Below are 16,933 nucleotides of genomic sequence, written 5' to 3'. Positions count from 1 at the left end.
CTCTACTTCCACCCATCCAAAAAACTAACTTCTTATCTTGTAGTTACCTACCAGAATGCTAGAGGCTTGCGTAGTAAGCTCAGCTCTCTTTTCCTTGAGAGTCTCGCATTCTCATCCCACGTTATTGTGTTCACCGAGACCTGGTTAAAGCCGGACATCCTTAGTTCCGAAGTTTTGGAAGGTCGGTACACAATTTTTAGAAATGACCGTTCTTCTCGACGTGGAGGTGGGGTCCTTATTGCAGTGGACTCAAACTTCACGTCGGAACATTTCATGGTCCAGGTTCAACAAGACCTGGAATTCCTGTGCGTAAAACTGATTCTCCCAGGCTTTTCCATTTTCATTACTTGCTCGTATATTCCACGTTCCTCGGATATCTTAATATACGAGCATCACCAGTCCGCTTTAAAAACTGTTTCTTCCTCGATATCAGATAAAGACCATATGATAGTTCTTGGTGATTTCAATTTGCCAGGTACTGTTTGGTCTTCGGTAAACGAGTTTAATAACCTTGTGCCCATGTCACGACATGACTTTATCGACGGCTTGCTAGACCTATCCCTGTCTCAAGTCAACCATGTGAAAAATTCCTTGGGTCGATTGCTTTGTCTCGGACCCGACCATAGCGTTGTTAACCCGAGCTCTTCCGCTCAGTATACCTGAAGACTCCTACCATCCTACATTCGAAGTGTCAGTCGATATTGGCCCTACTGTATTGGATCGAATGGGTAGGCTATCTGAACGTGTCCGCTGCTTTCGTAAATTAGGGATTTTGATTGGTCCGCTCTGTACTTGTGCACTGACGTTATGAAAGGCACAAACATTTTTTACAATGTACTTGACACATTTTTTTCTTCTTGTGTCCCACTTTCTTGTCCGGTTAGATCTGGAAAGCCTCCTTGGCTTACCAAAGAGTTATCCAGTCTAAAAAATTTAAAATCAAGACTTTATAAAAAATTTCGAGAAGTTGGTTCTCCCTCTTCTCTTTCTCACTATGTAATAGCTCGGTCAAATTTCTCCGTTCTTAACGATCAATGCTATAAAAACAACCTATCTCGATGCAAGATACGTGAAAATTTAGAATAGTTTTTCTAATTAAACAAAACCGAAATACTTGGGTGGCGTATAGATTTATTAAAGGCGGGGACGAAATAAATTAGGTGCGCTCGATCGAATCCAATTTCAACGATTATATTCTAAAATTCATTCCACTTCATTCTATGCCTAACTAACCTACGGTGGCAAAGCGGGGCGAATTCGCCTTGAGCGAAAGAGCGAGCTTTTATTGCGCTCCCGCCTTGCCCTAACCTCCTTACACTAGACTTCAAACAATTCAAAAATAATCTTGACATACAACATTAACTAAGACGACGACATGACGAAACACCTGCCCCGTTGAAGGCCTGAGCGGCTTCAACCCATTGGTAGCGGCGCCAACTTGTGGATGGCCCGCCGAAAAATGCCCCCATCGCTCCTCCTAAGGTCGACGACCCTGACCATGCCGTCCTCCCCGGCGTGCGTGGCGATCACCCTCCCGAGGAGCCACTCCTGTGGAGGCATGTTGTCTTTTTTAATTTATTCTTTCCGTCCACCCGGGGGCGCCATGAAAATTTAGAATAGTTTTTCTAATTAAACAAAACCGAAATACTTGGGTGGCGTATAGATTTATTAAAGGCGGGGACGAAATAAATTAGGTGCGCTCGATCGAATCCAATTTCAACGATTATATTCTAAAATTCATTCCACTTCATTCTATGCCTAACTAACCTACGGTGGCAAAGCGGGGCGAATTCGCCTTGAGCGAAAGAGCGAGCTTTTATTGCGCTCCCGCCTTGCCCTAACCTCCTTACACTAGACTTCAAACAATTCAAAAATAATCTTAACATACAACATTAACTAAGACGACGACATGACGAAACAATACGATTTTCACAGGACCCGAAACAGTTTTACAGCTTCGTAAATAGTAAGCGTAGAACGTCCGCACATCCATCCTCGTTATCTTTTCTCAATATGTCAACAAAAAATGATCAGGCAATTGCCGATCTTTTTGCCAAATTTTTTCAAACAACCTATTCTCATGAAAGCTACTCTGGTCAGCCGTATCCATACAGTTTACCAAGGTCGAATGGCATCTTCAGCCCCTTGTTAAATGAAAGCTCACTGCTTCATGATCTTCGACTAGTTAAGCCGGTGTTTTCACCAGGTCCCGACGGAGTTCCCGGCTGTGTACTCAGGTACTGTGCCGACGCTCTGTGTGGACCCTTGCTTAAACTATTCACCCTGTCCATTAACTCTTCATGCTTCCCCCCATCTGGAAGGAATCTTTTATTATTTCGCTCCATAAGAAAGGTAGCAAGTCTGTTGAAAATAATTATAGAGGTATATCTAAGTTATCCGCTATTCTTAAAATGTTTGAAAAATTTTTAGCTCACTTATATCTCCGTCCCAGCACGGATTTATAAGGCGACGATCAACAACCACAAATTGATTAGAGTTTACCTCTTTTATCATTAAAGGCTTTCAAGGTAACTTGCAGACGGATGTCATTTACACTGATTTTAGTAAAGCATTCGATTCTGTAAACCATTCCCTTTTAGCACAAAAACTTGACCTTTTAGGGTTTCCGCCTAATCTTTTGAGATGGATTTCTAGCTACCTTCGTTCTAGGTCTCAAAGAGTCCTCTTCAAAAACTCCTTCTCTTCACCTGTTAAGGTTACTTCTGGAGTACCACAGGGCAGCCATCTAGGCCCCCTACTATTCACACTCTTTATTAATGATCTGCCTTCAGTATTAACAAACTCTCGAGTACTCATGTATGCGGATGATGTTAAACTTTGTGTCCAGTATAAGGACATTTCATTTCACTCTCGCTTGCAATCCGATATCAATAACTTTCAATCATGGTGTTGTGCAAATATGTTACACCTAAATGCCTCGAAATGCAAAGTAATGACATTTCATCGCTCCAGACCCCTTTTGGCTCTTTATAGCCTCTGCGGTGGCTCTCTTGAGAGAATTACCGTGGTTGATGATCTTGGTGTTAAATTAGACCCAAAGTTAAAGTTTTCTGAACACATTTCTACCATGGTAAACTTTTTACTTTTTGCTCTGCGTGGCCTTAACTGGGATGCAGGTGTGAGACTGCCATCTTATCCTCGTAGATTGCTTTTAATAAACCTTCCAACCTTAGTTAGTCGTAGAAAAATGCTGTTGAGCCGCATAAACTTTACGATTCCTATTAGATCTACTAGAAACTTCATTCGTTTGTTCCTTCCGCTTTGTAGATCGAATTATTCCTTGCACGAACCATTTAGGGTACTTTGCTCGGACTTCAATTCCCTCTATCACATAATATCAACTACTAATTCCCTTCCTCTTCTTAAATCACTAATACTAACATACCTTTCCCGTAATTAGTTATATTTTTTAGCTATCTTTGCATGTTTAGCTCTTTGAGTTGTGTTTAGCTCTAATTTTCCTCGAATTTTAGTCTAACACCTATCTTTCCTGCATGCTCGCGATCAGTTCGGTAACACGCGTCGCGCGTCATGCGGCAGCGCCCCTCGGTTGTCGGTTGGGCGGGAGGAGGGCTGCGTTTCTGCCTGGGTTCCGCGCGTAACAGGCTTCGGCTTGGTGTCGCATGGGCCACTTGATGGTGCAGTCATTGCTTGTCAACGTCAACAGACAGACACAAAAAAAAAAAAAAAATAAAAAAAATATAGTTCTATCGCTCTGACTGCAGGCATTTCCCATAAGGCCATCTTTATTTTTCCAGCTAGTCAGTAAGCAAAGTCTTATGCCATATGGCGATAAAGGAACTTTTCAAGTTGCAAGTTCTGAAAAGCTAAGAAATCAAGCTATAAATAAAACCCAAAGACTTTGTGATTTCAGCTTGCCGTTTGGGAAATATTAAGCTTTCAAATGAAAAAATTGCGGTATTTTTAAAAACTCAGGAAAAAGTAGAAAATCCTACTTTTTAAAATATTTTTTTGTGTATATTTGCATTAATTCGGCGTCGTTTAAGGTATTGTTCATTAAAATCTATGGAGAAACAGTGGAGCTAAAATTGGTTGACCAACCCCCCGAAAATCACATTTTCCGCTTGCTGCCCCAACGTTTGGGCCCTTTCATACTCAGAAACTGAAGCGCATATATCAACAAAACACATAACGTTGACACCTCTTTTCACATGATTTTTTTATTCATGGTGACGATATGGCCAATCAAAGTTAAAATTTTGTTTATATTTAAAGATTCCGCCACTTTGGCCTTTTAAAAAAATAGTTTTTCGTAGGGTATGGTTTTATTTTCAGACATGAACTTTGTCTGGTTTCCCAGCCTGAAATTCCCCAACAAATTCCTCTAATAATAGCCAGTGGCGCAAAATAACGTAATTTCGTCTTTGTTTGCTATTTGCATTGCCCACTGCATATAAATATTGTAACCGCTTATAACACTACTCGACAAAATCGAACTTTTTTTTTCCTCAAGGATCCAAACCGACTTTTTCTGATAGATATGGGGCTTTAAAATTTTTTAAAGAATTATGGTTTTTTTTCTATGGTATTTTTTACGAAATTTTGACTTTAAAAACCCAGGAAAAGTCGAAAAAAAATTATATCCTGGGTCCTCTATTTTTTTTTTGTATAGGTGCATTAAATTGGCGTCGTTTAAGGTATCGCTCATTAAAATCTATGTACAGACTTTGGAGCTCAAATTCGTTAACCAAACTTAAAAAATGAAAAATTTACCAAAAAATACCTTTTGGAAGGTTTCGGGCCCAACTGCCAATTGGGAACAAAGCAAACGAAAAAGGGTTGTTACATTTGGTACCTGATCGCGATCGCAATTCCCGAAAAAAATAGAGGACACAGGATATAATTTTTTTTCCACGTTTCCTGAGTTTTTAAAGTCAAAATTTCGTAAAAAATACCGCACAAAAATCATCATTTTTGCATTTCAATGCTTTATATTTCCCAGACGGTAAGCTGTAATCACAAAGTGTTTGGAATAATCTTCTAGCTGTTTTAATTATCTTTTCAAAATAGCAAAGTTCTTTACAACCAGACGTAAGATACTAGAGTTATGTGAAAAAAACAAGCGCTACCTCTGAAAAAAGCTTAAAAAAAAATACCAGATTTCAAAAATTCTTTAAAAAAAAGTTCTGCCATAGAAAAAAAAAATATCATCCAACCATTTCTAAGCCCCAAATCTTCAAGAAAAAGTTCGTTTTGTTCCTTGAGGAAAAATCGTGTTGACTAGTGTAATTACTCAATGCAATAGCATATGCAACCGTTCTTTCGTGTCTTCGTCTCGCGCCTTTCTCCTTTACTTTTCTATGCTGCTGTCTCGCATTCTTTTTCTCTATCTATCGCTCGTACTCGGCTCAGCAGCAGCCCGAGTTTCTATCGCTTATTTTGCTGTTTCTCTCGCTTGCATTAAGGCACGGGCAATTCGGCCCGTCTGCCCTTTTTCAGTCTTTAATTGATCGCCATCATTATCGCACTCACGTTCTACCGTCTTGATCTATCACTCACTTCTCTCGCATATTGAACAGACCCTGCGTCTTCAATTTTCTCGCTTTGATTTGATCAACCGGCACATCTCGCTTTTATTTCGCTACACCTACGCACCCCATATTTCGCCTACTTAACAAATAAACTGTACACATAAAGTATATTGAATCGCTCGAATTCAACAGCTAGCTCAACAAACTTGTTAACGGCGTCTATTCTAAACAAAAAATTTGGGACACTTAGGACACTTTTTTTGTTTGTTGCATTTCTTGCTTTAGCGAAAACTCATTAAATTGTAGCTAAAACTATTTGAGAATTATAAGCGCTCAGAATATAGGTCAAAAATAGTTGAAAAATTGAAGCTTTGAGAATTCCAGTATGTTTCATATATCCTTGGGTATACCTTTGTATACCTAACGGAAGGTTTTGAAGTGTAGGTCACAAATATGTTTCACTTTTCTGCATATATTTCACTTGCATCTTTGATCATGCAACATTTTGAACTTCTCAGATTGAAGAACTTTTTGTTGGATTTTGATGGCCATCATCCCATCATCTTGCCCAGCAGATATCCGCTTTCTCTTGCAATCATCTCTAACTTTCATGAACAGACTAATTTCTGCTTGGACTAATTTGATCCCAATATTGGTCTATTGGGGCCGTGAACAAGTGCGTAAGCTTCTTTCGAATGCTTTTCTCTAGCGAGGCCGCTAACAAACTGTATGTGATTCTGTTGCTGTTGAAAGTCAGGCTACCAACGAGGGGTATATCGCGTCAAGTAGACAAAATATCATGTAATAGCCAGTGGTGCAGCCTAAAGTAAATTCGTACAGGTGAACACTCTGTTTGCACTGTCCACTGCACAATATCATTGTTAGTCGACGTATGCTCGCCATTGGCCGTTCTTTCGTGTCTATCCCGCATTCTTCGCTTGTTCCTGCAGTTGAATCATCTAATCTGGTCTCTCGCGCTCTAACTGCTTAGCTCGGCTTAGCATCTGCTCCGAGCTGCTCTCCTTTTATCGCTCACTGTCGCTCTCTTCCAAGACTTTCTGCATTGCTGCACTGGCAATTCGGTCCGTCAGACCTTGGAGTCTGGAACTAATCTTCATAGCAATCGGAATCGCTCTGTTATTCTTCTTTAACATATTCAACACCTATTAAAAAATCTTAAAAGCTTAAAAAGTATTTTTGTATGTAGAATATCTAAAATATTCCATTTACGTTGAAAACATAATCATTTATTTTTTTTAATCTATTTTATAGGCCGTTCACACTGGGGCTGCGTCAAGCTTCATTGCATCTGGCCGGAGAGGCACTTTTCTTTACATATTTAAAGCATAGGGCCCTAGTGGTGGCAAAAAGTTGCATCGCACTCTGATGCATGTGCGTCTTTTCAAAATATTCGATTGATTTTGCGCTTAAAAGCACTTTTTGCCCTTTTCTGCCTATCAGCGTATTATTGACTTTTTTCAATCAACAAAAGTTCAAAGAGTCATAACTTTACTCCTCATCGGGCGATTTTGATTTAAAATTTAATTGTTTTGCAAAACTATCAGTTACATTAATAAGAAAAAAGACTTAGTTTTAAAATCGCCCGATGAGGAGTAAAGTTATGACTCTTTGAACTTGAAATTTTTGGAAAAAAGTCAAATATACTTTAAGTACCTGTAAGAGAGATCAGATTTGAAATCAGCTACCTCAAATTAGTAAAAAACTTCATCAAAGTTCTGGGAAACATGGCTCAGTAATGGTTGATTAAATAAAAAAGAAAGGCAAAAAAACTTACAAATTTTAATTTTCGTCAAGTTTATTGGCTGGGAGGCAATTGGGCTTTTATTAGCTTTATGAAAAATCATATTAAAGTAGCTTTCTATGTACATTTATGTACATTTAATCTCTTAACAAAATAATTCTAATTTAACTAAATGTTTTTAGACCAAAACTTTGACTATGTAACTATATGTAAGGGAAGTGCCTTAATTTTGGATATAACGGTTTATCGCGGAAACTCGACCTGATAGGAAACGAGAAGGAACGTGCGAGTCGCTTCTGGGGACGCGACTCTACTTATACCCGTACTCAGTCAGTAATTACATTTTGAACATATGATTTTTTAGAATTTTAGAATTAGAAAAAAAAATTTTTATTTTGAATTTTACATTTTTTTGCTACATCTGTTATCTACATCTACATATATTATGTATATTATACATCACACATGTAGATTATACATGTACCATTTAGATTCTACATCTCCTGCGCTAGGGGTTGCTCGAGTACTGAACGCGGCAGAGTGTGCGAGCGAGAAGGAAAATGAGATGCGTTGTTGCAGGCGTGAGGGGGCAGGGGAAGCAACTGAAAATTAACTTCTTCATTCTGGCTATAAATATGATCCGATCTGATTCAGATTCGGCAGTCTGGTAGATATGGTCATTCTCTACGATACTGCGTATCGTATCTTTAAAAATGTGCCTGCCACAGATTTTCGTCCTTTGTTGGGGCGGAAGGGGGCGGGGCGAAATTTTGAAATACACTTGTAGCAGTGTGATATCACATGAGTCTGGAAACAAAATTTGGTCCCTCTAGCTTTTATAGTTTCTTAGATCCAGGCGTCAAACAAGACGGACAGACGGACATAGCAATATCGACTCGGACTCGGACTCGAATATATATACTTTATTGGGTCGTAAACGTTTCCTTCTCTGCGTTGCACACATCCACTTTTACCACAAATCTAATATACCCCTTAACTCTTTTTTGAGTACGGGTATAAAAACCAAGTACATGTTTGGATTCAGCGTCCCCAATTACCTTAAAAACAACATTCAGTTTTTAATCAACAAAACCCTTGTTCCCTTGGGCTATGATTAGGTTTGGAAAATTTTTTTGTTTCATATCTTTTTTGTGCAACCTACTTTCGGGACCTGCGGAAATGCCCATAAACAATGTTAATTTTTATTAACTTTCGTTATATGGAAATTGAAAAAGAAGCAAAGACACATTGTGAGATGGCCTTTTGGGAAATGCCTGCAATCAAAGCGAGAGATATACATATGAGCATCAAGCTGGCTTTTCAATTGAGCTGGGAGCAGCTCTGCGGTTTTTTTACTTTGCTCATCATTTAGTATCAAGTAGTGTCTTAGTTGTTCGGCTGAAAGCTACGAACAATAATCATGCAGGCTCCGGTTGTCACTTTCACAAAAAAAATGTGATTTACTTCTCTAAAGGAAAAGTCAGGCGCTCCCGCACTCATAAAACGCAAGACTTTTCCGTTTTCAAAACGACAATAAATTCCTCGCAGAAATGATAAGTAAACGGCTTTTTATACAACCAAACAAATCTTAATTGCAAAAGTAAAAAAATATATGACTTAATGATGCATTGACATGAATTTGATATCATTACCAGTGCAATTGAGCTTGTCCTCTTTTTCCCCTTTTTATAAATAGTTTTTTTTTGAACCAACCTCAAAATTAGATCTGAAAACATTGGTCAGGTCAAAAAAAAAAAAAGTGAATTCATCTTAACAGCTGTGGCAGCCGCCCGATTTGGCTATCGATAAATCTCTGCTAAACATAACAGTATGTATTGTATGAGCTCGCACTAACTAACGCGTGGGTATAAGAGCAGTAAATTTAATAAATATTGGATACACTTTATGAGTTTAAAGGTATTATAGACCACTAGATCAGATAGGACCTCTATATTATAACTGCTATAAAATCGAACGGTTAGAAAAAAAGGTTTCTTATTTTATTATATAATTCTTATAATTATATCCTAAACCTAAAAGGTTAGCTTTATTATTTGTATTGCTTTTGCTTTGTTTAATGTAAAATATATTTGAAAGAATATCAGTATCAGGTATAAAAGAATTCGACGCAATCATGTTTAAATTCTTACTTCATGCAACAGAAATTCGAGTGTTCAAGATTCGAGTAGTTCATGAAATTCAATGCTGACTATGTATTTTATACTTTAATACTCGTCGGTACTTATTCTTGCGTCGTTTCGTTTTTTTATTCTTCAGTTTCAAAAATAATTTTTGTATGATATAGTTGAACATGTTACGAACATGTGGAAAATTATAATTTTATTTAGTTTCTGTGTTTTATCAAATCTTAATGCTACTAACTTGGAAAATGAATCTGTTCTAGACATTAAAAATGAATTTGAACAATTTAAGGTAGGAACAACCTTAACTGAATGTACGAACCGAAATTAATGTTTAAATATTTTTTATAGAAGATAAATAATAAGAAGTACGTTCGTTATTTTGATGAAATGCGTAGTTTCAAGGCATTTCAGGTAAACAGCAAAATAATAAAAGACCATAATAAAAATTATATGGACGGTCAGACTACCTTTAGGTTAGCAACAAATGTTATGGCCGACATGGTAAGTATACATTAACATGTCCACATATTAGTGAACCTCTAAAATTCAAATATGTCGATGTAATAATTTGAATACGTTCACGTTCGTAAAAATACAAATATTTCAAGTTTTAAAAATGTAAGTAACAAAATATACCGAAAACATTGAATAAATAATTTTTAGGCCAGCTTAGGACAGAAACATATGTACTAAGTACATGTTTCTGATTAGATTCAACGACCGGGAATTTGCGTTGTATCTATTTTACTGGTTGTCGAATTTTAAGAGTATATAAACTTTTTTAGTTAGCTTTCTGTGATTTTTATACAGTGTCGCAAAGAGGAAAACATAGACGAGACCTTGATTGTTAAATTTGTTTTAATCTCTAAATCTTTGCTCATATAGCAAACACACATCCAAACAGAAAGACCATTCGGAGTTAAAGACTGGAGAAAACGTGGCCCCCATACATGGGGGGAGCAGAAAAATAGCAGCGGAATAGGGATATCTTAAGATGCCATAGGAAGATTCCGTCAAATAAGGTTCGATCACTTTTCTTCATAAACTATACAATGATATTTTCTTATGTCTTTACCTAATATACCATTACGAATGAGCGGAGTAAACTCCTACTTAAAACTTCGCAAGTTTGCTAGTTACTGCGAGCTATTGCGGTACGAAATGGCAATGTACAAAATCAAATTTTGGAAATCAACTTACACTTTGCAAAAGCATTAAAAACTAAGGAAAAGTAGAAAAAAGACTATATCCTGTGTCTTTGTATTTTTTGTGTATATGTAGATGCAATAATTAGCCGTCGCACAGTGGGCCCCAGCCGAAAAAAGGTGGCAATAGTAATTTTCCTACTAAGCGCTTTGGATAATTTTAATATCGAAGAAGGATATCAAGATAATCGAAGAGTAAAGGGGCATATTATATTTGAAGCAAAAGGGTAACGTAGAGGAGGAAACCCTGCAAAGTATATATATTCTTGATCAGCATCAAAAGTCCGTCCGTCTGACCGACTGTCCGTCTTTTTTGAGGCCTAGTTCTTAGAGACTATACGAAATAGAGCAACCTAAATTTGTTTCCAGACTCATGTGATATCACACTGTTACAAGTGTATTTCAAAATTTCGACCCGCTCCTTTTCGCCTTCACAAAATCTGGTTCAGATTGGATCATTATTATAGCCAAAATAAAGAAATTAATTTTCATTTGTTTCCCCACCTCCTCCTCCGGCGCTGCTCTTTCTCGCTAGCACACACAGGTTGAAATCACCAAGAACTATCAATGGTCTGATAACGAGGAAGATACAGTTTTCAAAGAGGACAGGTGATGCTCGGATATGTTAAACCTGGACTATGAAACGCAAAGCAGTTACATTGCACGTGAATTCAGGGGCTAGCCGCGAGACAAAAACTTGTCGTTTTGGTGGGACTCTCACCAGTGGTGTTGGCACCACAGGCCTGGTACCTATAATGGCAATATCCGATGGTCCTAGAAAAATAAATTGGTGTGGTCACTACGGACACAGACGTTTGTGGCTGCAGGCTCTCCAAGGTGATGAATCCTGAATCTGCATCACCAGCAGCTGTCGTATCCCTTGGATTGGCAAACGATATCAGCTGCTGCACTGTAGGAGTGGTCGGAGTCAGTATTGTAGCGGGCAGCGGCTGAGAGACGGTTGGCATTGCAGATCCTGCGGGGTTATCTTTTTGAACCTTTGAAACTCATTCAGCAGTTTAAAACCGCTAAATTGAGATTCTATGGCTAAGAGTCGATTGTAATGCTGTTCAAAGCCGCGGTCAGCTGCTTAAAGCCCTTTCGCGTCTGTAATGCAGTCCATAACGTTTAGAGATAGCATCACCCACGATGCCTGAAAACCCAGCGCATTTTGCGTGCACAGAACCAGCAAGTGATGCTCGGCTGGTCGTTGTTGATCTGTTTCTTGCAGGTTTAGTGGGAACAGCTGAATAATCTATAAATCAAATAAAATGTAAAAAATAAAATATAATAGAAATCATAAAAAATTTTAAATAGCTATCACACTAAGGTCAGCTAATTAGAGAGCGAGCGCTACTGCACCGAAAGTTTCTTGAGCGAGAGAAGAATAACAGTTAGTTAGGTATAGGCGATAGGGAGAAAGTGATAAAATAGCTACGACAAAAGAGCGGGCTAATTGTAGTTTGAGCATACTAAGGGGAAAAAAACAATAACAAACACACGACTTACCGACGCACAAAATAAATAAATAATTATGTTTATTAAAAAAATTAACAGGCATGCACTCGCGGTTACGGATAGATTTTAGATTCTAAGTTAATTAGAGAGTATTTAATTAGGGTTTATTTCAAAAAATACTGTCTGTTTTTAAAACAAAAGCTAAAATGCGAAGCGAAAAAAAAACACGTCTGGTGAGTACGAAAAAGAACAATCATTTTTTTTTAGACCTGTTGAGGCACGGGTGTTGAATATTTCGAAGCAATAAAGGGTAGACAAATTTATATAGCATTCCAATTTATTATGTGAGTTTAATAATAATAATAAGGGAGAGCTCTAAAAAACGTTGTGTTCTTGCTTCGCTGGTTTATTCTCATTTGACTCTCTATTTTAGAGTTGCCGAATGGTGGTGCTTATGCATGGTGGCGTTGCCGTAAGCGCCTACGTGGCTGTAATGGTTTAAATTTCAGCGCTACTCTTTTAGGTTTGAATTGCGTCGGCAACATTCCTGGTGGGTTGAAGCGCCATTTAATAGCTTCGTAGCGGATGGTGATTTCATCAAAGTCGATTGATAGGACTCCCCAACGCTTTTTCTTGTGTCTTCCAACGTTCACTTATATGGGGTCCGAAATAATCGACACCCGTATATGTAAATGGTCTTTCGAAACAAGCCAGTCTGGCAGCTGGTACAGGTGCCATTTGGGGTACTTTTGGTGTCGAATTGGCGATTTTGCATTTTTGACATTCCTTACGCACAGTTTTGTACAATACTCGTAGACGTGGTATCTAAAATGTGCTTCGAATTAGTTTGATAGTTAACTCGTGGAGCATGAGCTGAGATTTTTCGTGCAGCTAAAAAGGCAACTCTGAACTCTTTTGGCCATACGATGGCGTTATCTTTTCGATTCAGGCGATCTGCTCTTCCTTGTTCTCCTACGTGTGTCTTCTGCGTCTAGGTAAACGTTCAGAGCAATTAATGGGCTTGACTTGTCCACAGCTGAATGGTGTTTAAGGGCGCTGATTTCCATACAAAACGCCTTTGACTGCGACTGTTGAAATAGCCACGACTTTGCTGCATGTATGACTTCAGGAGTTAGGAATTTTGGCAGTGATTTTCTGGAGCATTTTGTTTTCAGCCTTTGGATGTATAGGATGAAGGTAGCTACGGCTCTATATAGACGTCTCCAGTCCACTGCAAAATCAAAATGCTTTAGTTTCGTTATTATGAAAACATGCTTACGTAATTCGGATTGGTCGCTATTTTGATCAAAAACGTCATCTTGGTGTGGCCATTTATCTTCCGATTGTCTAAGGAATTGTGGGCCTTGGATCCACTTGGATGCATCGGGAGCTTTGAAAAATTTGTTTGTAGCTGAGCCTGCAACGTTTTCCTTCGTAGGAATCCATCGCCACTGTTTACGGCTGGTGTTATCTATGATCTCACCAACTCTATGCATACACGAGAAGGAACGTGTGAGTCGCTTCTGGGGACGCGACTCTACTTCTACCCGTACTCAGTCAGTATATACATTTTTGAGCTTATGATTTTTTAGAAATTTAGAAATTAAATAAAATTTTACATTTTACATTTTTTGCTACATCTTTTATCTACATCTAAAATGTATATTCTACATCTAACATGTACATTTACCATTTAGATTCTACATCTTCTCCGCTAGGGGTTGCTCGCGCACTGAACGCGGGAGAGTGTGAGAGCGAGAAAGAGAATGAGTAGCTTTCTGGCTGAAGTAGACGGGGGAAGCAACTGAAAATTAATTTCTTTATTCTGTCTATAGTTATGATCCGATCTGATTCAGATTCGGCAATCTGGTAGATATGATTATTATTTACGATACTGCGTTCTTAGTTTTATCGTATCTTTAAAAATGTGCCTGCTTTTCGTTCTTTGTGGTGGCGGAAGGGGGTGGGGCAAAATTTTGAAATACACTTGGAGCAGTGTAATATCACATAAGTCTGGAAACCAAATTGGGTTGCCCTAGCTCTTATAGTCTCTGAGATCTAGGCGCTCATCAAGACGGACAGACGTGCAGACGGACGGACAGACGGACATGGTTATATCGACTCGGCTATTGATGCTGATCAAGAATATATATACTTTATGGGGTCGGAAACATTTCCTTCTATGCGTGGCACACATCCACTTTTACCACAAATCTAATAAAACCCCTTAACTCTTTTTTGAGTACGGGTTTTAAAAGGATTGAAATTTTCGAGGGTCTATGGTTAACCATTGAAGAAGGGTTTTAGAGTCGGACAGTATGTGCTTGAATTCATTCTAAGTCCTCGAGTTCATGGTTCATGGTTCTTTTTGCTAGTCCCACTCCCATTATGGCTGCCAAAAGCTCCATGCGTGGTATTGAGACGGGTTTCTATGGTGCGATTTTACTGCGGTGACTGCGGCATAGGCGTCTTCCCTTGCGTCTACGAATGTATCTGGTCTTCATTTGACAGCAGGTATGAGTAGTAGCGAGGGAATTCCAGTTATCCAGCTTGAAGAAGTACGCTTTTCCATTGTGTCCAAAAAATAAGGAGTGTATTTGGAAGCTCTTCGTCCCATGTTATACCAGCTCGCCAGAGTTTTTGGAGGAGCATCTTCAGACCAATAGTGTAGCATGATAGCAGGCCCAGTGGGTCGAATACGGACCTCAATTCTTGTAAGGCTTCGCGTTTTGTTGGAGCTGTTTCACCATTCAAAATGTCTCTTTTCAATCTTGCAAATCTGAAAATAATATTTTCAAAATATACTTAAAAACGTCTCTGGAGGGTTCCCAGTACATATCAAGCACCTTTTTTGTCGCGAACATGGTGTGCAATGCAAGGGGCGCAGCTAATTCCAAATTCATTGAGCGCATGACGAATATTTTTGGAGTCTGATTATCCTTGTAGAGCCATAAAAATCGTTGAGCATGCATTTCGCTATCTTGAATGTTAATCTGATGAAACATTTCGGCAATGTCTGCGCACACGGCTATTCTGCCGACTCTGAATGCCATTAGAATATCGGTTAATGGAATAAGATAGTCAGATCCGTTTAAAATAAAATCATTAAGCGATTTTCCATGGCTTTTGGCTGCTGCATCCCCGACACTTTTTTTACTTGGTTTATTTGGATTTAAAGCAATAAAGATCGGTAGATACCATACGCGATCCATCTGGTTAGCTGCGTCTTTGGGCTCAAGTTCAAATGCGTACCCTTTTGTTATCAGATTATCAATTTGGACCTGTGTTTTTTCGAACAGTTCTGGGTCTTTTCTGACGGCGGAGTAGCTTTCCGGCAGAATGGCTTCCTTATCTCGCCAAAGCAGGCCGACTTGATAATGGCCGTTAAACTTTTTACAAGTATCCTCGAGAATACTCATAGCCTTTTTGTCATCTTCAGAGTGGAGCTGCCGTGGTGTGCTTGGATCTACTTTAAAACTCTCCTTAACCGCTTTGTCGATTTCACTCCAATTACAGCTACAATGATGCAAGGAAATATGTCTGTTTACATTAATTGTTCCTTGGATGCTCCATCCTAGTGTACACTTCGATGCGATGAGTGCATTTCGTCGTCCTTTACGAATTTTACGGGGTACTGCCAACCCTTATAGGTGGGAATATTTGTTGCACAGTTTGATGACATCGACGCTTTGTTTTGGTAGCGCGAGACTTTTTACTGAACGTACATTATAGAGCCATAGCATTTTGTGGCTTCCCGGTTCTGATCCTTTAATGTGAGTTCTAGCGGATATATTCTCCATTCGAGTGGTTTCGCTGGTTCATTGCAGGCAAAGTAGATCGGGAGTCGAAGAAACCTGAAAAATTCACATAATGCTGTCATCAATAAGTGTTACGGATGAGCCTTAATCCAAAAAGGAGTAGGTGTCAAACTTAACTCCGTTTCCGTGTAGTGTAACGGGCAAAATTCGGAAGTATTGTTCTTCTATGCTGCTTTCCTTAAGGTGGGCACTGACGATTTCGGCCTTGGGTGCTTCTCTATGAAGAAGTGGGCGATGCTTAGATTGGCAGTTATCGACGCCACAATCTCGTTTAGAGAAACATTTGCGGCGGTTGTTCTTCAGACATCTATAGCACGCGTTGGTGATAATGTGCTGCCTCTCCTCGACGGTCAACATCTGAAATTTGTCGCACTGGGCGGCGTGTTGCTCGGCGGACTTGCACATTACACATATGAGAAACGAAGTAGCTTGTTGTTGCTGATCGTCTTCTGACTGAAAGTTTTCGTTGTTGTTCAATCCATTTCGAACCTGTGAGTGTTAACGGTGCTGGCTCTTGATCTTGGTACAGGTAACTTGTATATCCAATCGCTGAATGATTTGATGACTGGGATGCCGTCACTGCGTGGGTGCATGGCCCAGTTTAATTTTTGTTGAGTGGGCAACTTATCGACGAGTTCGCGAAGCAGTAAGGGGCTGTCCAGGTGTGAGTTTAATTTGCAGGTCTCCATAGTTGCACACGCGTTGCGTACTGCCATTGCAAAATCTATAAGAGATTCCAATTTGTCTTTGTGTACGTTGATTTTTCTAATTTTATCAATCAAACGGTCAAGGATTTGTTCCGGTCGCCCAAAGAAGGTTTTTAGGGTATCGATCACTTCTGGGACTAATGCGGGCAGCAGCAGCTTATCACGCACCAACTCATAAGCTTTGCCCTTAAGACACTTCTGGAGCCGAAGCATGTTTTCTGCATTTGAAAAGCCGGCCACTGCGCAGCTGTTCTCGTACATGCTGATGAAAATCGGCCAGTCCTCCGCATTGCCGTTAAAGGTGGGTAGATCTGGTGGTAGCACTT

The 16,933-nt window shown here is 39.2% G+C and overlaps 1 protein-coding gene across 3 annotated transcripts in view; it reads left to right on the top strand.

The window, feature by feature from the left end:
• The first annotated feature begins 9,561 nt into the window (after positions 1–9,561).
• The window catches only part of LOC111080116 (procathepsin L), a 42,490-nt gene continuing 35,118 nt past the window's right edge, over positions 9,562–16,933 (top strand). Inside the window, exons 1-2 of one of the 3 annotated variants that reach the window (XM_022375573.2) lie at positions 9,562–9,708; positions 9,768–9,920. In XM_022375573.2, the coding sequence (XP_022231265.2) occupies positions 9,598–9,708; positions 9,768–9,920 (264 nt within the window). In that variant the 5' untranslated portion in view covers positions 9,562–9,597. The remainder of the gene's footprint in view (positions 9,709–9,767; positions 9,921–16,933) is intronic. The other 2 variants (XM_022375572.2, XM_022375570.2) reach the window with 2 other exon arrangements.

Source organism: Drosophila obscura, unplaced genomic scaffold, assembly GCF_018151105.1.
Source record: "Drosophila obscura isolate BZ-5 IFL unplaced genomic scaffold, ASM1815110v1 contig_9, whole genome shotgun sequence".
Taxonomy (NCBI): domain Eukaryota; kingdom Metazoa; phylum Arthropoda; class Insecta; order Diptera; family Drosophilidae; genus Drosophila; species Drosophila obscura.
The sequence above is the reverse complement of the archived record's forward strand: the minus strand, read 5'-3'. Positions and strand labels throughout refer to the sequence as shown.